The following is a 26,100-nucleotide window of genomic DNA, read 5'->3' on the forward strand; positions in this document are numbered from 1 at the left end:
TGCAGACCCTCGGTGAAGTCCCGTTGCTTCTCTGGGGTGTTTCCTTGCTGCATGCTTTCTTTGCCAAGGAGCAGAGAGGTCTGCTGAGTGCCATGCGAAGTGGCCTACTCCCAGAACTGGTGTTTTGACTTGCTCTTCATCAGGTGGCTCTATCACTGCCTTTTGCATAGCAGCACCATGAGATGATGCATACTACTTATTACTGATCACTTCCTCCTTTTGCTTCCCTTGCCAGGACCTTGTAGTAGTTATTTTTGCTCTTCAAAACAACTGTCTTTCTGCAAACTGCTCTGAATTTTATTGAAGCATTAGTGCTGCACGTGGTAAAATTCAAGTGTACGCAGAACCACACAATGAGGAAAGCTCATTGCCACAGGAATTGAAGACCATTTTAACAAGGAAGTCATCTTACTTCTAAAGGCTGTGCCTAGGAAGGGCTTCTCAGCTCTGTTGTGACTGGTCCAGCAGGTCCCATGGCTAGCTGAGAACTATGGCTGAGGGATGTCTCAGCATCTCCTAAATCCCTCACTGAGCTCTTTTTCTTCTCTGTACATTGGGCCAGGTGCTTTCTCGCTCATTCCACCTTCCTGCATGAAAGGATCCCCACTGTTCTGTACCCTGGTGCAGCTGATACCAAGAGGTATACAACTCTGTTCAGGTTGTATAACTGCTTGTATTCCATCAATGAGTTTGAGTTGTCCAGCTGAAGTGAGGAGTAGTCTTTTGCTGAGCATAGCCAAGGGAAAAGTCACCTGGGGGCTGTGTGGGAGGTGTGTGTAGTTGTGACAGGCATTTTATGTGTGGAATTTTTTAGGAGGAGTTGTTCCATAGTGAGGAAAGCATCACTTCCTTCTTATTACTGCTTAAATGGTAGGCCAGAGGGACTCCAGCTTGAGTCACAGACAGCAGTGCTTTGGTGTTTTCTCTTTATGTGGAAAAGCCTTTGAGAGCAGGACATGTAGTTTTCTTTTTGGTTTTAAGGCACTCAGAAGATTCCTTAGGGGAAAAAAAAATGTGGCTGGGACCCAAAATTTGGAAATGACTGAATTAATGGTGCTTGAACTACTACAGCACAGGTACTTTGTAAGAGTGCATTGTATTACAGTCTACAATTCCTTAATCAAATATTGCTTCTCAAATAATGCAGTACTAGATCACGAAGCCTTTCTGGCTGAAGCTTAGACACACACATCTCGTAGCTCCCTGTATTGCTTAATGTAACAAGCGGTTCATAAATCTCAGGATGAAATAGCAAACACTGTCTATTTAAAGGAATATTTAGGTTTTACATTGTAGCATGTCTGATATTATAGGCATGTGTAGACCTTTGAAATCAGCAGATAATTTAGCTTTGTGATGAACATATTCTCAAGTGTCATTTAAGGTGTCTATGCTTGCTGGTAAAACAGAAAACGTCCAGTAGATGAATGTCAAACATGTATTAAAATGCATAACTTTAGTGAGATGGGGACTTGCATAAATCATGAAGATCAGTGAGAAGATGCTGGGACAGTGCAACATTGAGATTGATACATAAATAACCTATAGGAGTTTAAATGGATTTTGGAGAAATGAAGAAATTGTATTGAGAAGTAGAATGTGTAAACACGAATGTGTCACAGTACGCACAAGGGGGCAGAGTTAGTTTCATATGTGCCCTTACCTCCAGCATTCCATGTCTTCTGATTATGTAGCTGTCTAACTGTAATATTCCTTGTACACGGGTTTATTTTCTGTGTAGTACTGTCTTTTTTAATGTTAGTTCTGGGCCTTTCTGTTCTGTCGGTTCATTTCTAAGGTTGTGCAATTTAAGAGACTGCATAGCAAAAAGGCCAGAGGGGTTGCTGATAAAAGAAGGAAGCCCAAATTGCACAAGTTTATATGTCTTTGTCACATGCTTAGTGATTTCGCAAGAGGAAGAGCATTCTGTCCTACTGTATAATGAAGAACTGCCCTGGTTATAATTTATTATAAGAAAGTTACAATTTATTGTAAGGAAGTCTACATCACTTTAAATATTCTGTCACTAAAGCTGTAATTCTTGTGTTATCTCTCCAAATCTCCTCTGTCTCTATTGAGATTTGCAGATTAGATACACAGAATAAGAATTGATCTGCAGTGTGGAAATAAAGCATCATATATTATCCGTTTCTGATCATGATTATGGTCTGTATCATGAAAGTAACTACTGTTAACCTTGGATTTGATAATGGCAAAAATATGATACAATTATGTAAGAATATATAAATACAAATTTATAAAATATGTGTAAAATTATTATCAGTGAAGTTGTATGTAGTATTGCTAATGTTCTCCCAGTGTACATATAGAAATATTTGGTTTATCTGATCCCTTCACTTACAGTGGCATTGCTGTAATTTGAAATGATACTTCCTTTTGCCTTTTAGGAGAGATTTTAGTGCAACACACGGTATTTTGTTTTTCTTTTTTGTTAAATCTCCTGAAGAGTCTTTCCTTAAAAACAAATGTCTTTGTTTATATAATGAAAATTAACTTCTCTTTGTATTATATGGAAGTTCTAAACTGTAGAACTTTTTAGCCAGAAATGACTGTCTGCTAGGAACTATTAAACCGGCTCCCAAATGCTTCTGCTAAGCTATCCTAGCCAGAAGATGGCTAGAGATGGATACAAACAAAAATATGTCCTGTGCTCATGGATAACAGTTGCGTCTGAGAATTTATATAATTAAAACTTCTTTCTTCTTGTCATTTGCAGGCAGAAATTGTCAAGAGGCTGAATGCTATATGTGCACAAGTTATTCCCTTCCTGTCCCAAGAGGTAGGTAGTAGTCTGCACTGGTACTAATCTAAACAGTTGCCTCATCATATCTGTTATAAAAATGGGACTTTGTGTTGAGACTGTTCATTTATGAATCTCATAGTGCTTGTAGATGACTTTCCACTGCGTTGTCCTCATTGTAACTTAATTATCCTCTCCAATTCTATTATAATATCATTTAAATGTGTTTATGAAATGGAGAGTGTTGTAATGTGTTAAGCAAAATTTTAGTTGTTTAAATACTTTGCTGTCACACACAAATGCAGTTTTGCTCACAATTCTGACGTTGTCAATCTGAAATCATAGGGTAGCTTGCAAAAACGCTAGAAAGGCATGATTTGTGCTACATTCCTGGCAGCGAGCTTTAAAGTTTGGCAGAAACTTCTGTTTTGGTGAAACAAGTCGTGGTGCTCAACAGAGTAGACCTACAAATGCAGCTTTTTTTCTGCCTGTTTTCTCTCTGCATCCCAGATTACTTATTACCGTAAATCCTTTTATGTTTTCTGTGTATTTGGGGAATATAGACAGAAGATTGAAACTCACTGTGAGCTAATTTCTCTAAGCACTAATTTTCTCCAAATTACTCTTTGTCAGTATTATCCCGAGTGAGTGGTAGATACTTGGAGGGGCACTGGGATTTGGGGGAGTTGGTTGGAGCTAGCAAGGGAGCCTCAGAGCTGCAGGTATGTGCAAAGTGAAATGGCAGCGTGGCTCATGACAGGAGATGTCGGGTGCGTGATGGCTTCCCCTGTCCACCCTACTGGGGGAGAGGGACTGGGAGGTGGGGTCTGCCAGTGCCTGCTGGTGCGCATCTGTTTAACGTGTGGTTTCGCTTCAGTAGCTGAGAAGTCAAAGCTGGAAGCTGTATTTCTTTGTGTTGCATACATAAAACATCATATCCGTGCCTGAGAATATGCTAGGGCTCTTTCCACCACCTTTTCAGCTGCTCCGTAAAGTGCCATTGCATTTCAAGAGAGCTGCTCATCCTGCTACATACCAGGGGCCGTGTGCTCCACGCCAGCATTCAGCTGATGCTGCCTGTGTACATGTGCCCGTGTCTGAAACGAGAATGACGCTATCAAAACTAGGACCTGGCAGTGTTTGTGAGTGCAGCAGTGCTCCTTGCCTATAAAGATGGGTTTGTGGAAACTAAATGATGTGTAATGATCTAGTTAGATTGCTGGGGGACCAGAATTCAAGTGCTGCATGGATCTAAAATGGGTAACTGTTGATTTTGTACTTCAGCTGCTACGGAATTGCTGTACTTCTAGTTAGGGGGTTTTATTTGCTGCGCAGGAATAACACGGCATATAAAAATGAAGTGTAAAGCTGATTCATACTCATGCTAAAGCAAGCACGAAAATGTCACGATTTTGAAACAAAGGCAGGGGTGAGTACTTGGCAGGCAAAGCTGTGATCTTGGCAAAGGCACACGATCAGTATTTCCATGAGACATCTTCTCCTGAGTATGTGATACAGTGTTTAGAAACTCTGTACCACTAAACTACTACTGGTACTGCTATTTTCAGATGAAATCCTAAGCAGAACTCTGGTACACAAGCAAGTTGCACTGCTCTGCCCGTCTGCTTCCAGAACCTAGCCTGTTTTCCTGGAGTGGGTCTGGTTCTTGCCAGGGAGTACATCTGAAGTGAGATGTGTTTTTTTCACAGTGACTGCTAAATTTTGGCCTTTGGCTCTGATTTTGAAAGTGTTAGTGTCTACCCCATCTATGGGGAATTTTTTTTTTGTTTTCTTTTTTTTTTTTTTTAAAAGACACCAAAAAAAAGGGCAGTGAGGTTTTGAGCTTAAGTGTTAGTGGCATCCCACATAGGTGAGCACAGACTCTCTCCTTTTTCTCTGCTCTGTTTTGCATCATGCTCTTCTCGCTGGTACTAAATCACCCTGGAGTCATTCTCCTGAAAGCTGGTATTGGTACAGTTTGAGTGCATGTATTAGAGAGAGGAGGCACTGTGATGGCTTCACATCATGCTTCTTGCTTTTCCTCAGTCAATGCGAACCTCCCTTGTGATGCTCACATGTTGTAACTTTTGAACTATAAGCTAAAGTCTCTGATCACTGTTTGACAACCTCCTGGCCATCAAGCCAGGCATGGAGAACATAATTTTAATATAATCATGAACTTAACCATTTCAGTGGCTTTCTCACTAATATACTTGTTGTAAGAACAATATAGATAGACAACAGAGATGATGCGGATTGTAAATTTAGTAAATGATGTTGTCCTGCTTCTGTCATGGGTACTGTACCATTCAGTAAGGGCTTAAGCGCACTATTGTCAGTATGCTTTGTGACCACCATTTTCTTTTTTAGGCTTTAAATCAAAGCTTTTAGTTAAGTTTTTAGATCTGAAAACAATATCTCTTATGGTTTCTGTGCTAGTGAGCCTTTGCTTTTCAGAACCATGGCCCATAAAGTTTTCTTCACCTGTTTGCATGTCTTGTTTACCAAGTCCTACATCTGCTTCTCTGTGCATGCTCTGTGGTGTCAAAGCTCTTCAGGCTACAAAGGAAATGGAGAGGTCAAGAAAAGTTCACAACTTCAGCATTTTTACATGCATTGACAAAGACAAAAGGGAACACTTCCAAAAAGGCAGTGTACACGTTTGTCTTGCTTGGAGGCAAACGTGTTTTTTAGTTCATCTAGCAAGAAGGGAGCAGGGCTAGACAGCAAAGAAAGATTGAAACGGGAAGTGCAAAAAAACTTTTCACGTTTCTTGACAGTGCCACCGCTGGTGATAGTTTTCATATCAGGGTTAAGAAAATACTAGTGACTGCATGACTTCTATAAGTACAAACACTTCTTAAAATCAGGTTATTTCGGCAGCATATGCTGACGAGACAAAAGAGAACTGGTCTCCAGTTTTGAATGTTCTGCTAGTCTTGGTTTCTATCTAATTTGTATCTTTAAGAAGTGAGAGTCTTAATGGAAGCCTCTTTATTTCATCATCTAGATTAATAGAGAATTGAATTGCAGCATGCTTTTGCTGTTTATGCAGTTTGCATACAGTCTAATTGTGGAATAGTGGCTGAAAAATGTGATCAGACTCCTTTGTATTGTGCCTGAGGGAAAAATGAACAAAATACAGTGGTTACATGCACTGATGGCAACATTATTGCCTCATAATAGCACCAGGTTAACTTGTCTTATTGCTTGTTAACTTTGTAAGGAATCAATGGCTTGCGATAACTCACTTAGAAGTAAGAAATCGTGGCCAAAATCACTAGAGATCTCATGAAAAGGATGCAATTACAATACGTCACCCTACTGTGCCTTACTGCCTGCTTTGTTTCAAGGAGCAATCCAGTAAAATATTCAGGAAGTTCTCCAGACACAAAACTTGAGTTGGTTTTACAGTGCTGTAGATTACCTAAGTATACCTTGAAAATAAATTTTTTAACCTGCCTAAACATGCAGTCAAGTGGTACCTTGTTTTTACGTTGACTCCAGCTTAGGAAGACTGTAAAGAATATCATCAAGAAAGACAAGCTTCCCATTTTGATAAGAAAGAATGACTTTGTGGTCGGGGCATGAGATGAACCTCAGGGGTGATCAGCGTTCAATTTCTGTTGCTGTTGCAGACTTCCTGTGTTGCAACAGCCATTTTCCACCTCTGTGTGATGTTGTAAGATATCGGTGTGCTCAAAGTACTTTCTATTATATATGAGGAAGGGGGTGCCTACAAGCTGTAGGTAAATACTTGGAGTAGCTGTTAGCACTCAGTTAACTTAGTGTAGATTGGCTGAAATTGGCATAGGTAGCTGATGTTCATATCATTTGATGATTTAGCCAGTTAGACACTATTCATTTGGGGTCTAAAGCTGTAAATTATGCCTCTACTGATTTATGCTGCTTCTCTGCTGAGTGTACCAGCTGCAGCACAGCATGGCGTTTGCATAACCCTGCAGCTTTCAAGTGGAGTCTGGTTCCTGTCTGGTCAACATGGTGTGTGTGACTGGGTGCAACCAGTGACTATTGCCTTTCGACCCTGATAGTGTGCCCTGAGAAGCAAATGATCTCATGTGCTGGAGTGCTGTGTTTGTTCAGTGTGACTACTGTTACTCTTATATCATGGTTACCTGATTTTGAGTAAATATTGACTGTGTTTATATTCATGCAGACGCACCACAAGCTGACTGATTTACAGCTAACAAAGTAGTCGTGGCAGTCTGGAGCTCAGCACAAACTACAAACGTTGCTTGAGAAGCCAAACAAATGTTCATAGGATTATCCCATGTCGACTCTTGCCACACTTCAAGCATTATGTAGACCGGAGGAAGCTATGAGAAACATTTTCTGAAGGTTCACTATACCTTCCAAGTACCAGTCAACTTAGATAATAACAAGCCAAACAACTTGCTCTTTAATAGAGGTCTTCAGTTTCCCATGCAAAATAAGGTGGTCATGTTTACTTAGAAGCACAATCAAATGCCAAACAATGTGCAAATAAACACACAAAAATGAAATGCTGCATGTGTTACCAAATCCAGTCTTTTCTGCTCAAACACCTTTACATTAGCAGATGGTTTCCCTTTTGCAAGATAGATATGGGCCATAACGTGCTTGCTCTTCTCTGTATGTATATTCCCAGGAGGTGCTTCTAAAGAATTTGGGTGAAGAGCATGGTACACATTATACAGAAGCAGAGCAAGAGTCTTTAAATGTTATTCAAAAGGAAGTAATTGTTGGTCTGGGATATGAGAGGCTGAGAAACTCTGAGAAAACTATCTGCCTTCATCTAGGGCTTGCCCAAGACTAGAGCTGAAACAAGTAAAAGGGAGCTGTCAGGTATCTGTAATCCTTCTACCAAGAAAGGCATCTTATTAGCAATTTATGCATATATCACTAGTAGTTTTCTTAGGATTTTACGAAGTGGTTGTTATCTCTTGTCTGAGTTACAGTGCGTGGATTCAGTGACCCTGCTGGTCCCTTTTAGTTTTCTAAGAGTGCTGTACTCCACTGTAAAAGTGTTTTTTCTCTCTGGTTCTCACTAGTGTTTTCAGCACTGCTTCATCTCATTATGCTGTCTCTAGATCAGGCTTTTCAGAATGACACTGCCGCAATTCTTAAGCAAGACCTGGTTTGTACTCCCTCTAAACAGATAATACAACAACAAAATAATATGAATAAAACATAGCAGAATCCACTTGCTTCTGCAAAGTCAATTGTTCATCGAGTTTTGCATCAGGTTTTGTTAGTGGTGCTGAGAAAGGCTGGAATTAAGTATTTTTAACACCAGCTCCTGTGCATGCTTGTCAGGAAGAATTTCTGCTGCTTGGCTGCCATCAGCATGGCTCACCTGTCATTGGAAGCAGCAGGGAGCTCTTACATGTTATCAAAAAAAACCAAAAAAACAAACAAACAAAAAAACACCAGGTATTTTCTACCATGCTGCAATGCATGTGCAGCAGCCAGGGCTAGGTGACAGACAGTGTGATAAGACAATATCATGGTGAAAACGCCTCCATCCTACTTGTGGTCTCTGTCGCTACCCGCCATGAGACTGAAAGGAGAAGATTTTCCAACAGAAGGCAACTGCAGACACCGTTCATTACAGAAAACAGAAAGGGATGAAAAGAAGACACAGGGAAGAAGTTAAAAACGAGAAATGATACTAGTCAGGGTGACGGGCAGGGCAGGGTATTGAGTTCATTGCTCTGGCCTGTTAAATGTGATGCAAAATACTGTTTTCTCATATCTGAAGAAAACCAGTTTGTCATTTGCTTGTGTGCAGGGAGGAAGGCTAGCATTAAAGTGTGTGTGAAAGCTGCAAACCTGTGTCTTTCTCGGTTGGAGAAAAGAAAAAAAAAGTCACATTTTTATTTATTTCTCTATTTCTTACTTGGTTTTAAACCTTTCCATTACCACTTGAGGGGCAGGCTACTGTGTGGTGTTAACATGGTGCTGCAGCAGAATGCCTCCAAACATCTGTCTGGAAGTGGGGCAGTCTGTCCTTCCGTGCTGCCGCCCTGTTCACTGACTGCATTGCCTGCCCCTCACCTGGGCTTCGGGTTGTGCTGGGACCCCGCAGCGCTGCCCTGTGCCTTCTTGTTTGCTCTGCTAGATCTAGAGGTCTTTACCCATTATGGGGCTGTGGTCAGTAAGTGGATCCCACTGCTCCCTTACAAGGGGACAAATAAGCTGGGGTCCGGGTGCCAAGAAGGTGCAAGTCAGCGCAGGGACTGCTCAGTTTTCGCTTGCTGTGATGCTCTGATGTGTTTTGTTTGCATCTGTGACTCAAAAGTAGCTTATGGGTCACTGGGGACAGGCCCCCGGTGGGGTGTCGAGGAGCAGGGAGGGAGCTGGATGAGAGTGGGTTGCTGTGCTGAGTTGGAAATGATGGAGAAGCTAATTACAGACCATCTATTTTGGGTGTTGTGCATACCGTGCCACTGAAGATTAAATCAATGTTAAAGCAGCTAGCAATAGAGAGTTTTAATTGTTTCTACTATACCTAATTTAGGTTCAGTGTTATAAGGCCCATGGGTTTTCTCCTCTCTATGAAGGCTTGATCCCAAACCTATTAGAATCAATGAAAGATGCCTTGTGAGACTGCTTAGGGAATTTCTGTCTTACAATGCTTTTCAGCAAAAATCTTAAAGTGAGATTTTGGTACTTGACCCTTCCACCTTCTGTTCTTCTCACCTGGGAATGAAACGATGTTTTTCCCAAATACTCTTCAGAGCCATTCTTTGTACATTTGCTGTAAAGGAAAAGAAACCATTTAAACTGTTGTGGAGTTGACTTATTTTTTCAAAGCCTGGATGGAAATTGGAGTCATTTCCGCAATAGCTTTGATGTTTTAGGCCAGCTTTCTGCAGGTTCCTCAGAAGTTTTTCTTTTCCTCCCCATGGCCCTGGGAACAGGATTTAAGTAAATGGGTGTTGGAATTGTAAAGAGTGCTCTTATGTACAAATCAAGAGCTACATTCCTGTCTTTATGTCCATGTAAAATGATGGCATTGCCTAGGGCATGTTAGGAAAGCAATGATGACTGTAAACCTCTCAGTAAATGAGGTGGGTTGTTTTTGTTTTTCAAATTGTGGTGTTTTTTTCTTTAATATTATTATTTTTTTATTTATTATTACAGGATCAAACGCTTGATCCTTTTTTGATATAATTGACCTCCACCAGCAAACAGTGTTGTAATTTTTATGGTCACCCTCTTGCCTTATAAAGCCACGTATCACAGGGCTTTCAGCTACATTATTGATGCAAGCTGTACCTGTCCTCATCACGTGATGACCTGGAGATGATAACACATCATCAGGAACTCAAGGCTTGAGAATTGTAATTTCCTTTTTAGCGGTTATCCGTGATGGTGATACATCAGTCACTGCAGGTTTTTTTCCCAAATGCCAAGAACACATTTGCTCATGTTCAGGCCTGCTTTTTGTTCTTTATGTTGGCTGCTCTTAAGTGACAGATTTGGTTTATGTTAGCACTGTAGCTTTAGAAAACTCTAAATGGGACTGCTGTGATTCTGTTTGCAGCAGTATGTTATTTGCTCTCCTGGCATTTCCGTCATTTAATTCTTCTTTGCTTAAAAACAAACAAACCTTAAAACCATTTTCTACCTTCCAGAAATGTTTCTAGATTACCTCTTTCATTATTGCAAGCATCCACTTCTCATAGCTGGGGGTCAACATTTTTCATGGTTATGGGTGGATTTTTAAGCTTGGTTCTCCTTGTCCCGAGAGCTTTTAGGGGAAAGGACAATGCGATTTTTGTTTCTGTGTTGCAGACTCTGTTTTCCCTTTGTTACAAAGATAGTAGTGCAGGGAACACTGAGAACTGACATACCCAAGAGTGCCAAACCCTGGTGCAATAGAGCCTTTTTGTAAGGCCCTCACTCCTGTCCGAGCTCAGGCTGCCCTACCATGCTCAACTTGTGGCTGTAAATAAAAGGTGATTCACACCCAGTACCTATCATACAGCCTACTTGCAGTTCGCCCTGGCCCTGCATTGCACCAATTTGTCACTCCTAATGCTGATCCTGCAAGGCTGCATGTACAGATGAATTTGCCACCAGTGGAGCTCCAGACTGGCACGAGTCTGGTTGCAGGATTAGGACCTTGCTTTTATTTGTAGCTGATGTTTTCAGATAAATACCAATCAGTTTTCAGCATACAGCAATTTTGAATTTACTGCAGTAATACAGTATCACTCAAACTGAGATAATATAACCACTGAAGCTTGTAAACTGTGTTGTTAATTAGACCATGTGTTTTTGATGGACTTTTTAAAGCTATTAAAATTTACATGTTGGGGATTGAAATAATTAGTTCTCTTTCACATGTTTGACAGAATTGTGAATGGCATTTTAAATTTCTTTCTTACGGTTGAGCTGCTTTGAAATGTACCAAGGAAGAGAATCTGTATATCCTTCAGTGATGTGGGCACTGTGTGGTTGTTGAAAATACATACCTTTCATTTTCCAGTATGCCTTTTTTTTTTAATGAAAAAGTTTCCATGCCTTTGAGGAAAGTGGTTTGCTTTTTAAGGTGGCATGTAAATTCAGGAGCACACTGTGCTTGTGAACAAAAGGAAGACAGGTCCCCCATACAGCCAGGTTATAAAATAGCTCTTTTTGGTGGCAAGGGTGTAATTCTTGTCAAGTAATAGCATAAATAAAATCCTACTCTTACCTTATACACAGAATTTGACTGCCTGTTAGAGAACAATTATTTCAAGCCCTGCATATGATTTAAAAGAAGAAAAAGTTGAAAAAAAAAAAAAAAGAAAATTTGTGCGTAGTATTTTTTTTAAATAATTTTATTCTGTTTCTGATCTTCATTTATAGCACCAGCAACAAGTGGTGCAGGCTGTGGAGCGTGCCAAGCAAGTGACCATGGCAGAACTGAACGCAATCATTGGGGTATGTGGTCTTTCTGTTTCAGCTCTAATAGTATTTGAAAACAGCTTTCTTCTTCTTTCTTTCTTGTTTTGAACTCATTTCGATCAGGTGGGCAAAAGCTGGGGGCGGTGGGGAAGAGAGTTGGGTAGCTTGATCTTTGTAAAAAGCTGGTTGCTGCTTGAAAACTTCCACTTGTGCTATGCTGAGAAGACTAAGAGGGTTAATGTCTGTGTTGTATCCATTCCCTGAAGCGGAGTGGCTGTTTTCTGTTGTCCTTTTTAAGCCACATTGCTTCCTTTGCATACTGCTTGGCAGCCTGCTTCCCTAGCCATGCTAACAGATAGCCTTTGTATGATGCACTGTGCGTTACTGAGGGGTTGGTTTATTCCCCTCACTGTTGCCCGTGTGTTTTTCTGTGTGGTGTCCCGAGACCATAAATATCCGCCACACATTTCTCTCTGAATGCTAAGAAATAATTCAGCTACCTTTTGCTTAAATAAAGGAAAAAAAGCACAATAACCCTTCCCCAGTTCATTCACAGGATCCAGTCCCAGTTGTCTAAAAATACAGGTGTGGGGAGCCCCCCTTTTAAAAGCTTTACGACCAGCAGTATTGGCTGGTAGTACAGAAGCCCTGCAAGGTTTATGGGTGTGGGCAGCCACAGTGTTTACATTTTATGAGTGGAGAGGAAAGGCATAACAACAAAAGCCATGGCTGCTCACACTACATAAAATAAAGGTGAGAAGTCATAGCTTAATAGCACATTATTCACATGTATAATTATGCAGCTGGTAAAAGCAGTTGTTTAAGTTATTCTGATGAAGACACTACAACTGTACTTCCCATATTCTGCCCCCTCCCAAACGCTTTTTCTTTTGTGTATAGATTATACATAAAAGTCTTTTCCTTTTTTTTATTCAGTGTATCAAACACACTTTGAAATGCTAATTATTCCATTTACTTTCATTAAAATTCAAATTGCTGAGTGAAGATGTGGATAAGGGTCGCCGAATAATCAATCTGAAGTGAAGATATTGCTTCAATTATGCCTCTGTCTTTTAACAAGGAAATCAGGACTCTCTGATCATTGCTGACGGTAGTGTAGAGCAGTGGTCTGATTGTAGCTTGTTTTTAATAGGCTGTTTCTAACTCTATTTTGTATCCCTCTGACCACAAGAAAACACTGGTAGTCAATTAGAAGATATAAATGGAAAAGAGTAACCTTTATTTCCTCTGAAGTACCCGTTAGAAAGAAGGGGGTGAATCAGAGCGAGTCGTGTAGAATCATGAATAACATTTGTTGTACGTCTTTTACGCTCCAGTGGGGAGAGTGGGAGATGAATAATTTCCCAATTAGTTTTCATTACCTAACCAAAAATATTGCCTTCTATTAACATTCTTTGCATAAAGTAAGTAGCTAAAGGTTGGCTTCTTTGTTGTAGAAGTTTTTATATGTCTGCTTTGCATGTGTGTATGTAGTGTTGGTGTGTATGTGCATGTACGCTTGTGTGTGTGCGTGTGTACATGCACACGCATGCATACGAATATGTCACAGTCTGTGTACGTTTTTGTCATTCGCCCTTGCATATATTAGGGAGATTGTGAAAAGTAATTAGATTCCTAGTAAATGTTAAGTTTATTGATGTAGAGCATGTGGCATTGTAGATACTGCCTATTGCACTTGTTATTTAAGTTTACCCTGCCTTCATGAACTGCTAAACTACACAGAATAAATATAAACAGGCTAGAAGCTTGTCTGGGAGCCTGGCAGTTACTTCTATTGGTCGGCCCCCAGCAGACGGAAGTGAATTTTCTATGTTGTCTGTTGCAGTTTGAATTTATCTTTTCAAGTCAATTGAGATTCCATTGCTTGAAATCTTTGTAATATCTGAGTTTTGTTTCTGTGGATTAAAAAGGGATAGCTCTCATCTCCCTCAGAAGAGTGATTTTTACCTTCCTTTTTTCACTCTTGTTTTATGTTGACTTAAAAAATGCTGTGTAGCCACCTATTTAGTTTTAGAGAAACAGGAGCAATACAGACTGAAAATTTCATGTACATCAGATTTAAAGGGAAGTAATCTAATTCAGTCTTTGAGAGATTCATTAAAAATTGAATAAATAAGATAGCAAGTTATCAAGAGAGCTTAAGTTCTAGTTGCATGAATACCTACAATAATTTCATGCCTGCTCTTAGAGAGATTCAGAGTCTAAAAATGTCGCATGGGACTCAAAAAGGCTTGTCATAAGTAAAGTGAATAGCAATAAAAAAAAAAAAAAAAAAGCAGAGCACATAATTAGAAATCATGTCTTTTTTATATCTCTAATTATGTTGTTTTATATTATTTTGCTGCTTGGTAAGTCTGACAAAGTTTGTGTTCTTTTAACACCGATATTTAAAAAGCTTCCAGTGTTTGTTCTCTGTTGATAGTTTTTCAAAAGACATCTGTTAATTACCCACTGAATTGTGTATTGGAAGAAGGCAGAAGCAGTGTCTGAGTTTTTGAAATACAAATGTAGCGTAGATTTCTCAGTGTTTTGGGGCCATATTCAGTTCACCTCGTTGATGCTGAACTGTTTTTCGTTTGAGTGGAGGAACTACAGTTAGAGTTTAAAATGAATTTTACTGGAATGGAGTATGGCACAAGAAACAAATGTGCACAAATCATGTCTCTCTTTGTGTTTCACATATATATTTTTATATGAATGTTCTCTGATTTAATGGAATCTGATGAAGCACCTTTTTAACTTTGCAATATTATTCTATCTTCATTGGTAAATGAACCAAATCACTGATCCGTACAGTTTAAATGCAAAATACTGAAGTGAGCCTGGAACCTGGAGAGACTGCTTGTTCTCCTGACAATAAACTCGTTGTGTTTAATGGAATGAAACACTGTTATAATGACTTCTTTCACAGGTCATGTTCAGTTTAAAACTGTTGACGGACTGAAACAAGTTAAATATCATCCATCTTCTTCTTGCGAGATACAGGGAGAAAAACTAAACCAAAACTATGTATCATAAGCATGCTCTGCAAGAGGATTGTAAATCTGCATCTGGTGGCATTTGCCCTGGGCAGTGTGGTGCAGGATTCTTGCTTGGGGTACTTAGTAGGGCACAGTCAGTGTCCCTCTCCAGTTTCGGTGCATCGGCATGAGCAACATGATGCATCCAGTTGATCTTGTCATGTGCCATAGCTGCCGTGTTTTTAAATTAAAAACTGCAAGTTCACACTGTTGGAACAACACACAAATTGTAGCCTTAAATCAGTAATATGATCTAATTAGGAATGATGTTTTCATTTCCTGTATTCCTAAATTGAGCTGTCTAACTCTCTTAAAATTTTTTTTATTTTTATTTTTTTTTAAATCCATTGTACTATATAATCGGAACATGCTGTGTGAATGTGGTTACGTTTTAATAAGGGAGCCAGGGAATTTAACTTGCAACTTTATAAGAATTTTATCAGAGTATGTTTTTTCCCCCTGTTTTAAAATAGTCAGTTTTCAACAGCATTTGGATAGTAAGACAGAAATGGAGGCTACTGCCTGTTTATCACAGAAAGAGATAAATGCACCAAAAACTTAAGAACAGGTATGTGATGGTGTTCAAAGAAAATGCAGTTTAGCACAAGAAATGCTGAACCTCAATTTTTAGCAGTGACATTTTAATGATAGGAAGTCTGCAAAATTATTTGCCATCAATTGTGAAGGCAATAACAAGCCTTGGTGGTTTTTCACACTCTCTGTGTTAAGTGCTTTCAGAATGACAGCGTAAACTGTGTTAGAGAACTCCAAGGAAGTAAAACTGATTAAAATGTTCATGCTTGAATGGTGCTGATGGAATAGTTCATTTGGACTTTCTCTACCTCCTGCAGCTCAAGCTGAAATATTAAAATTCAGTGGATTTAAATCTCTCTCCCCTCAGCTCAGGAAAAAAACATTACATTTTAATAGGTTTTAAACTCATAATTCATTGGTTTGGAGCAGCACTATTAAATCTATTTAAATATTACTTGTATTACTAAGGAAATGATTTAAATGATTTTGCCTTTACCATTCTATACATCTGGGTAAAAGTAAAAAAAAAAAAAAAAAAAGGAAAGAAAAAAAAAGAAAAGAAAAGCTTTGGTTTGATTTTTAAGCATTTTGTTTTATTATGTCAGTTTTATTGTCTTCTTTAAAAATAAGCAAATGGCATTTACTGGAAAAAAAGGATGCCTCTGTATTGTGACATATAACCATCAAGCTATAAAGTTCCTTCTTTAATACACTGCTTGTCAAAATCTCAATCCTGTGTTTGAGACGGAAGTGCTTGTTTGCTCCATCTCAGAAAGTATGTAATTTCTGGTTATTTTCAAGTGAGTGTTCCATTTTTACAAATGTGGAGAACAACGCCTGTTTAAGTAAATTATGTACCAACTTTATAGGTGTGCAGGTACACAAAGCTGTGGAAGCATTGAGATGCAGATAGGTGCACACAGGCTATAATAAAAAACTTAGCGTCAGTGCATGCTGTTGTTCCCGCGGCCCCCATGCTCCAGAGCTCCTGCTGCTAGGTGCGAAGGTGTGCAATTTAGAGGCATTTCTGCCTCCTCGCGGATAGTGTTTTTTTTTTTTTTTTCTTTTCCTGCCTTTTGTGTGTGCCTGTGCAGTGGGGAAGAGAGGAGAGGTGCTTCTGGCTGAGCCGCAGCACTTGGTGGGCTGATGTTGCTGGTGGTACCTGGGCAGAGGAGGGCTGAGGCTCGGACTGGGAGCAGGGATGCTCTTTGCCACCCCATGCCCAGTGCCCGAGCAGAGAGATGACCATGGGGAGGTGTTGCAAAAGCTTTTCCTGTGTAAACTGTGAACGTCTGCATTATGGTTTTTGTGGCAAAGCCATTCCTGCCAAATGTGTGCCTTCAGAAATGGGAACTTCAGCGAGGATGGGGAAGGGCAGCAAAATGCCCAGCTGTGTTGTGGCACTGGCACAAGCTGCTCATCTCTTGGCCCTTTTGTATTGTTTGTGCAAGGGCTGTGCTGGTGTCAAGCAGTGGTTGAAGCTTAGATGCTGTAAAACAAAGTGGCCAGCTGCTGTATATTGTACACAGATTGTTATAGTGGGAAGGTGGCAGACAAGGTTGACTTAATGGGTACGTGCTTTTGGTTGTGTTTAGTTGTGTGCCTGAAGAAATAACCAAAATGCACTCCTCCCTGTTTAATTGCTCCTTTGCTCTTTGTATACTGAGAATGTGTGAGACATGGTCTGCAAATTTTTTGACACTGCCTAATCCCTGAAATTGAATCGTAGGAGGAAAAACATTTCTGCAAACATTTTTTTGTTTTTCATTATTCGTCTGAGGTATGGCTGGGTTGAAGACACTGCTTTTTTGGGGGGGCAGGAAGTGGAGAGTTATTTTTTTTTTTGCAGCGTTTTTCCATGTGGCAGCTTCAGAGAGAGCCTTATAGGTAAGGCATGATTTAAATAAATCTCTTCCATATGCAGCATTATCCTGATTTAAGGAAGGTGAAAATGAAGTACACAAGATCTTTTTAGGGATTTTTGAGAGAAGTAATTAGAATGTAAATAATTCCAGGTTCCATATTTACTGAAAAAATGCTCTAAGGGTGGATTTTAAATGCTGTTTCTACACTTGGAATGGGCTGCCACTATTTTCCTCTTTATGCAAGCTGTTGTAGCTACTGAATTTATATTGGTCTATCACTGTAGGAGCAGTCAGTAACATGTTTCAGGGCGAAGTGCAGACCACTTATTACATCCCACTGCCAATATGCTGATGCCAGAGGCCCTGCTCGTTATGCTTAAGTAAGTGCATATGACACGAGTGCTACAGCTCACATGCTGTATCTGATCAGGCAGGAGAGCTGACTTCTGCCTCCATGTTTCTCAAGATTTTCCAAACTCTGGCACCACAGCTAATTGACCACCACATCTTTTCTGGGGGTTAGGATTAATCAATGCAGATTGGAGGAGGATTTTCTATGGAGATTTTTTCTTTGTGCATGAAGATCCCAAACAAAGACAATTTGCTGAAATTCAACACAGCATGTATCTATAACTATTGGAAAACTGAAAGAGCGATGTAGTCTGTGCTTTTTGGCAATTGCTATCCAGAAATTTGACTTACTAGGGGTTCACTAAAAAAAAAAAAAAAAAAAAGAAAGGCATTAAGCAAATGCATGTATGAGATACGTGATATGCATTTTATGCTAAGACTGCACAGGTCTTTGACTATACCTTGTGAGGAAGTTTAGAAGTGAATTACTGTTGCCACATTAAAAGCTCTGACGGTAGAATCGCTTATAGATTTAGCAACTCAGGTCTCTGTATGATCAGTGGCATTTCTTCCAGCTTTTACTGTTATTATTAAGTTATACATCTCAGATGGTTCTGACACCAAGTCACAGTGGAGACACCATTTTCCTACTGTCTGTCCAGAGCAGAGAAAATCTCTTCCCAATGTCCATGGGTAGGATGTGAATAGAGTGTCTGGATAAATCAGGTGTGTGTAGATAGGATAAATCAGGACAGCGTGCACTTGTCCAGATCTGAATTTTGCCCTCTGTAAATGAAGACACCCCATTGCTGCTGTCACTATTCTTTTCTCTGCACTGGTCGTTGTAAATGGTTTTGAAGCAGAGGTTTGTTATGCGAGGCACATGTGAAGCCACTGGTGTTTCTTACGGTAAGACCTTGAGCACAGCTGAACTTGGTGCTTTCTGCCTTCTCTTGCAGATGCGAATTTCTTTTTCCTAAGCTAACAAGGGGACAGGGAAGAAGGAAGAGGAGAGCTTAAGTGGCATGATTTATGCAAGAATTTCTGCCCTTTATTAAATGATAATACAAAGTGATTTTAAAGAGCCGAATTCTTCCTCCCTCCACTCCCAACATGAAAATGAGAGAGGAGTCCTGCAAACAGAAAAATGAACTACTGAACTCTGAGGTTCTGGGGAAAAATGCACTCGGCCTTTTGTGGCAAAAAGCTTCCCCTCCCATCCCCCATTATTAAAATGCTGTCCTCTTTAACCACAGGTCTTTGATTTGGTGGTGGATCATATTTTTTTTGTTGTTGCTTTCATCCTCTGTCTTTGCTGTTTCACTGAGTGAAAAATAGTCATAAGGGGGGAAGGGAGGACAAATGGCGAAACGTATCCTGACAGATGTTCCTGTATATATGATTAAGAACGGAAATGTTCCCTGCATATATTGCCTTTCATCCCGCAATATGATTCTGGAGTTGACTTCTTATTCGTAGATCACTTTAAAGATCTTTAAGGCAATTTGTAGAGATATGATTCTGATAGTTTCTTTGTTATTTATGTGGGAGTTCTAAATGCTCCCCTTCTGATTAATGACAGCTATTGATTTTTCCCTTCCCCCCATAGTTTTCTCAGTGGAGCTTGCTTTCCTTCTGTGGAATCAGTATCCTCAAAGACAGAATATACTGATTCTCAGGGAGGAAGAATTTTGGCATTTGCTTGATGGTTTTTATTTATTTACTTACTTATTTTTTTATTTTTATTTCTGTTCTTTTAATTTATCTCATTTTTCTCTGTTTTTATGTTTTTCATTCTTTGTCCTGGATTTTCTAACCTGTGCATCTGTTTTCCTTTGTGAGCAGAAACAAGCACTGTGTTTGCTGCAGATAAGCTGAGTGTGAGGGTACAGAGTTCCCACCAGTATCTGATGCCATCCTTTCACATTGGGCAGATGCAAAATGATCATTCTCTTACAAGTCTGATCTTAAGGATAGTAGGTTGCCATATCCTACATCTTTAACACAGTCTCTTTAAGACAAACCAATCATATGATATATGTGCGTATAGCTCCAGGACTGTTCCACTGGAAGACCTATTGCATGACTGTACTTCTCTGCTGTTTTGCCATGTTGTACCTTAACATTAAAAACAACAACAACAACAAACTGGTTTGGGATGGTATGCCAGCAGATAAAGGAAGTAGAGACAGTGCTCATCATGTCAGGGGGTGCTAACAGGCATGACAGATAAAAATTCATATAATTTGAAACACGCTTAAAATTGTGTGTGCCAAAGCACTTCCTTTTCTTGCTGGTCTTTGAACCATTGACACTGTTTTGCACTCAAAAAAACCACTCAAGCCATTGTTTTTATCTCTTTATATTCTTTACCCTGATTAGCGTTTTGTGTGTATGCTATCATAATAATGTTTCTCTCTGAACAGTCAGTCATTTCACCTGAATAATTTCATGAAGCTAAATTAGTCAGATGCTTTAGTGTCCCCCCAGCAGTATATATAGCAGGTTTGTGTGTGATTACGTATCTTTTTGAGATGTTAGTTTGTTAACATTAGAACTGTCTTCGGGTTAGAGGAGTATGTTCAGGTTGTTTGGATAATGGCTGTGCACTTCCAGGGTCTGTAAAGGAAAAAGTGGTAGATTACTGTGACACAGAGCTGCTTGGAAATTATCCAGTAAAAACTTGAACCTTTTCCAGGAAAATAGGTTTTGAATGTGCTGACTATAACAAGAGAGCATTAGAAGCTAATTTGTTAGTGGGTTTATTATCACATTTTGCTTTAAATTTGATCTCTTAAGATGTGTGGGGAAAAGAATTAAGCTAAGCATCAATATTTATAATTCCAGTTGTAAAAATTAGTGATACTCAGATAAGAACCTTTTACAAAGCCTTTTTATGCATTTGTTTAGACGTGGCTTTGGGAATTATTTTTTCCCTTGTCACTGTAGATTAAGTAGAAGAAAATTCAGAAAATTTAAAAACCAAAACCAGATTAATAGCAACTAGATGTTATCTTTATTTGATATGGCTTGGTAATTGTTGAAATTTTTAATTCATATTTTAATGACAAACTGATTTGAGTGACTGTCTTCCAAAACTTATTACCAAAAAAGTGAAGTTTTCTTTTTTTTGGCTTCTTTCTGACTGCTGATTTTACCCTTGCTCTTATATTTTTGTGTGTTGGATATTTCTTAAAAACAATCCAGTAGCATTCTATAGGGCATGTTTCTTGGTTGGTAACTGTAGCTGTTTTTATTTCTAAATAGTTCTAGAAAATTTACAGCATAATAAAGCATGGTGTACTGTTTTTGCAAGTTTTCACCTGTTATGAAAATGCATGCTTGATTTGATGCATACGGTAGTCAACTGTTCTAGGGTTGTCTAGTTAACCATATGCTAAGAGTTCACAAATGACATGACTAAGGATAATAAATTAAAGAGGAGATGGAGGAGTGGGAAGTGAAAGCATTACAGCAACATCAAAAAATTGTGTGGTTGCTCAATTGGTTTATTTTCAGGCATTCCTTGCAAGTTTTTAAATTGTATCAGATTTCATGATCTAAATTCATTCTATAGGCAGAATGAATGTAACCTGCTTTCCACAGGGGCATATTTGTGGGGAGAATATCTGTCAGTTTTCTTATTTCATATCTTCGGCATTTTGAGGACTAGAGAGAAGACCACATTTTTGTTTTTGTTTTTGTTTTTTTCTTGCTACTTTGTAGCACTAACCAGATGCCTAGTGGGTAAGGAATTGCCCATGTTAGAAGTTTTTCTAACTTTCTCTGTAACCAAGCAGCTGTGTACAGGCCAGTCTAGAAGATAATACTCGCTATTGATGTTGATGGGTAGTGAAAAAGCAAAACCAAGCTGTGAATGTTGCAGACATTTGAACATAGTAATAGATTTCAAAGGTTTGGATATAGCAGCTGGGAAGGTGCTACCACTTCCTGGCTTTGCCTTGAGTATGTGTGTTAGAAAACAGTGCTTAATTATGTTGTAATTTACTTTTTTTTTTCTTCTTCTTTTATGATTGCCAGCTTTGTCCCCAAAAGTCATTGTGTTCTGAGAGCAAAAGTCTGCCCAGTATTTCACTTGTATTTTTTTCATTTGTGTTTTCAGACCACTTTGGACATGTCTTACTTTGGACATACAACATTGCTCAACATGTTGGAGGAGCTCATAGTCCTTTTCTGTACTGATGCAGCCCTACTCCCAATCCACATGTTGTTGAACTTCCAGTCCTACCCCAATCTATAACTATGCACCACGTTATCTGCAACTGCATGGCATAAGCAAGTGGGTCTATAACAGAATTTGGGCTGTTAACTGTTAGCAGTCTGTTTTTCATACCAAAGTGTTTTCTCTGTGCCATTGCAGTGTAACTAAATCACACCAATTTTCTGCTGTATCAGTGAATGGCACTGTGCTACTATGGGGCCATCTTACATGCAGATTTCATGTTCCTATCACTTTCTATGAAAGATCTTCAGAGTCCCTTCAGAAAAGTTGTGTGCATGGTTTTCTGTGGCAGGAAAGCTGTGGGTTTGTTTTGTTTTTTTTTTTTCACCTACTCTCTTCAGTTCTTTTCAGAGGTGTCTGCAAGTCAACTTGCAAGGGAAAACATTTCAGTTCTTGGCCAAGAGAATCTGGGCCAGCCATGCAGTTCTGGGTGATCTCAAGCAGCTGCACTGAGGAGTCATTGCACATGCTAATCTTAATGCCCAAGTTATGTCCAGGAGGTGTTAATGTTTGGCATAGCCAAGATGCAGAGCCTGCGGTGCTGTATGGCTGAGTTATGTAGAAAAACTCCCAACAAAATCCAGTAAAAATGCCATTGCATTTGTACGGCCGTTTTCTTCAAGCTCCTTGGAAACCATCCTGTGTCCACAGAGGAGGTCATATAATGCAGATTAGGTAGATTGGTAGGCAAATGTCTATGGATTGTACAGAACTGTGCAATGAGTGACCCTTACTTGTATACTTTGATCAACAGTGAAAGAGTTAACAAGAACAAAACTCTGTCACTGCTGGTATTCTCTAGCTCTTATCAAAGCCACTGGCAAACTCAGGAAGACATCTTCTTGCATTGGTTTATAGCACATTTTCAAAGAGGAACGGGTAATCCATGTTTAAAATGAAATCCAAGATTCTGGATTACAGGGACTTTTGTCTACTCATATTCTTTCTCTGTTTATCATCTCTCTCTGTCCTCTTCCCTCCACAAATCCAGCATGCCAGCTTGTTCTCTTGCTGTAAGGTAGCCCCATGCAAGTCCTAAAGCTAAGCAACAAACAGTTGTCTCTTGTTTCATTTTGTTGTAGTTAATTTTCAATTCTGAGCAATGAAACATCCTTCCATAAGAGCACTAAACAAACAAAAAGTGTTTGATACTTTGTGTGAAAAAGGACACTTAACTAGAGTGACATGGGCTCGCAAATAGGGAGAGGATTGATCTTTCTTTCCCACCTGCAAGAATCTTTTTTCTTTTTCTTTTTGTGTCTTTTTTTTTTTTGTCCTTTTTTTTTTTTTAATATTTGTGTTATTTTTTCCCTTCCTTTTGGGTCATTCATTTTCCATCCCTGGCACTGGGCTGAGTCAGATGCTATGTACGTGCTACTGTCACTCAGATTCCACAACCTAGATTGTGTTTTGAAAACTAGGAGAGGGATCTCTGCCTTCACAGGAAAGTGTGTGTGTGCAGGGTGCTGCATGAGTTATGTGGCGTGCAGTATATATGACTTGCATTCTTTTACTTTCAGCTCACCCATATGTAAAGATTCATGCTAGGGAGGGGAGGGAAAAATCAAGTGAACAGTATTATTGCCTCTCGGTTAGAGAGTTAGGCTGTGAGGTGGGAACTGAATTTAGATTTAAATGAAAAACAAATAAAAGAAGAACTTGAATCTCCGCAATTAGGAATTTAAAATGGAATGTTTTTATGCAAAGTGAGTTAAGTTTTTATTTCTTCCTCTTCCAAAGTCCTTTATGAAGATGTGCAGGGAAGAGAGCAATCCTAGAGGACTTCTGATTTGATTTACCACGAGTCCTGAGAAGTGACTGCTTGGAAACTAAGAGAAAATTTCAAAGCTAATCTGGTTTCTGTATGAACAGGAATTAGTTGGACAGTTAGTGGGCAAGTCTTGGACCTAAACAGATCTCTCTTGGGATGTATTTAACATAACTTTTTTTTTTTTTTTTTTTTTCATGCCTTCCCATTCAGTAGCAACAAACTATCTACCCGCGATGGTTAGCATAGCACAGAGCTTGATGCAGCCCTGGTTGAGGTCAAGCACTCCAATTCGAACCTCTCAAGGGCTTTCTCTATGTGTTGCCAGTGTACTGGTAAAAATGACTTTAAACTCTTGTCAGCGCAGTTACTGGTGCATGCATCACAGTCCCACTCAAATAAACCTGTCACAACACAGAGTCAGCAGCTAGAGAAGAGTACAAGGGCAGGCCTCTAGCTTTTCATTCGAGCATCACTAAACGTGCACAGAGTGCCCAATTATTTCAGCATTATTGAGCAAGCCTACAGGAGGACCCAAGCCTTGCTACATTAGATTTTCTTTAGTAATTTGCTCAAGTACCGCTGAGGACACTTAAAGGGCTTAAAACGGTGGCTGCAACCAGTTTCCTTTTCTGGATTGTTAATTCAGGTTTTCTCTTTCAAATTAACTCTCACTGCATGCTGTGCAGTAGCGCTGGGAGAACTGTTTAACACTAATTTTCTCAATTTTCATCTTTTTTTTTTTTGCAGTATATAACTGCTTTTATAGTTACATATGTTTTGATTAGGCATGTACGTGGTGTGTTTCTGCTAGCAAGAATAAAACGTAGCAGCTCTATCAGAGGAATAAAAAAAAATTCACTAAAACTGAAGAAAATCTCTCTTTTTTTTTTTTTAATTATTTTTGTTGTTAGTTCAGCCTGAAGTTTACAGATTGTGTTGCATCCAAACATATGGACATTTTTAAAATGCCAAGATGTTTGTGAGAGTTGATACATGGGTTGATCGGATGTATGGGTTGATCTGATCAGTTAGGTTTGATGTACAGGATCAGTCAGATAACCCCCATCTCCCTGAACAAATTCAATATCTGTGTTTCATTTTTCACAGCAGCAACAACTCCAGGCCCAGCATTTGTCACATGGACATGGTCTGCCCGTGCCGCTCACTCCGCACCCCTCAGGCTTGCAGCCTCCAGCCATCCCACCCATTGGCAGCAGTGCTGGTCTTCTGGCACTGTCCAGCGCACTGGGGGGGCAGTCCCACCTCCCGATCAAAGATGAAAAGAAGCACCATGATAACGATCACCAAAGAGGTAGGTGCTGCCAGATACGTACATGGCTTCATTTGTTTCTCATTCCTTCTTTCTTTTACTTTTTAACTCTCCATATGTTTTGAAAAACATGCAAACAACAAAAACAACAACAATATTCACAAGTAATTTTCTAAAGCTAATTGCTTAAGTATTTATTACCTTGTAGTAGCCAGAAAGTGTGTTCAAAAGGTGGAGTTCTGGTTTTATAAATCTGGCTGTAGGGTATTAATAATTAACTGTACAGAAAAGTTAACATCTGTGCAATTTATTATTTAACAGATATCAAGATTCTTTCTTCTGAGACTGATAAATGTGTAATTTTATGTAAACTAACTAGTACTTTTCTCTTTCTCTCTCCTTCCCCCCCACCTGCTCATCCCCGCTGCTGCCTCCTCCCCTCCATGCATGTGGGGCTGCTCTGCATGCAGACAGAGACTCCATTAAGGTAGGATTCCATTTTGCAGGTGGAAGGATAGGCTCAAAAGAGCTGCACAATGCATTTTTCTGACATGTGGTCTGGAGTGGTGGAAGAAGTCACTGAGTGAAACCAGGGTGTGACCTTCATTATCAGAGTCCTGAATAGGCTGTGTATCACACATTGCTGGTCCTAATGCAGCTAGGATTGCAGGTGATGTACCATCATCCAGTGAGACTGGTGATCAGATCTCTGCCCCTTAGCCAACTCTCAGTGTTGAGGCTGTTCTCACATATGGTAAAGAGGACTGTCCTGAGTCGCTGTGTAAACTTAGGAGATAGAAAGAATTAGCCAGTGGTTTTAAGTCTTCAGAGGCTGTAAAACTATAATTCTGATATATCCACACAATACCATTTGCATTGCAGTTATGGAGAGCTATGTCACTTGCAGGAAAGAAGCAGGGTCCCACCTGCTGTGGTTTCAGGAGCTGTTGGCTGACTAGAGTGAAAGGATCTGCAGAAAGCAGCACTCACTCTAAGAATCCTATGTTTCTCTTCCAGAAGTCAGTTTTCACACTCTTAGTGACTCTGTGGTATAGATACATGCACCATCCTGTGAATGATAGTGTTTATAAACAGCCTTAATACATACCTTGCAGCTCATGTAATTTTGAGCATTCAGTGATGCATACTGCAGCAATTCAGCATTTATTCCTGGGTGCCTGTCTGTACTTGATAACCATCAAAGTCTCACAGAGGATGCTGGAGTTTTAATGCTGCAAATGGAAAGGTGCATCTTGGATCTGCCCTCTCCTGGATCAGCCTCCTCCCCTTGCTGCCACTGGCCATTTACCAACTCACAGCGGAAGCGGTTGTTGCTGGTTGCACAGTGACCTGCATAGCCCTGGGT

At 39.7% G+C, this 26,100-nt stretch overlaps 1 protein-coding gene across 1 annotated transcript in view; it reads left to right on the forward strand.

Annotated features, from left to right (window-relative positions):
- Positions 1–26,100, forward strand: part of LOC311221113 (transducin-like enhancer protein 4) — a 97,135-nt gene that overhangs the window by 28,837 nt on the left and 42,198 nt on the right. Inside the window, exons 5-8 of the mRNA XM_084304903.1 lie at positions 2,738–2,800; positions 11,621–11,695; positions 24,572–24,776; positions 25,205–25,221. Of these exons, the coding sequence (XP_084161029.1) occupies positions 2,738–2,800; positions 11,621–11,695; positions 24,572–24,776; positions 25,205–25,221 (360 nt within the window). The remainder of the gene's footprint in view (positions 1–2,737; positions 2,801–11,620; positions 11,696–24,571; positions 24,777–25,204; positions 25,222–26,100) is intronic.

Source organism: Netta rufina (assembly GCF_964035555.1).
Source record: "Netta rufina genome assembly, chromosome: Z".
Lineage (NCBI taxonomy): Eukaryota > Metazoa > Chordata > Aves > Anseriformes > Anatidae > Netta > Netta rufina.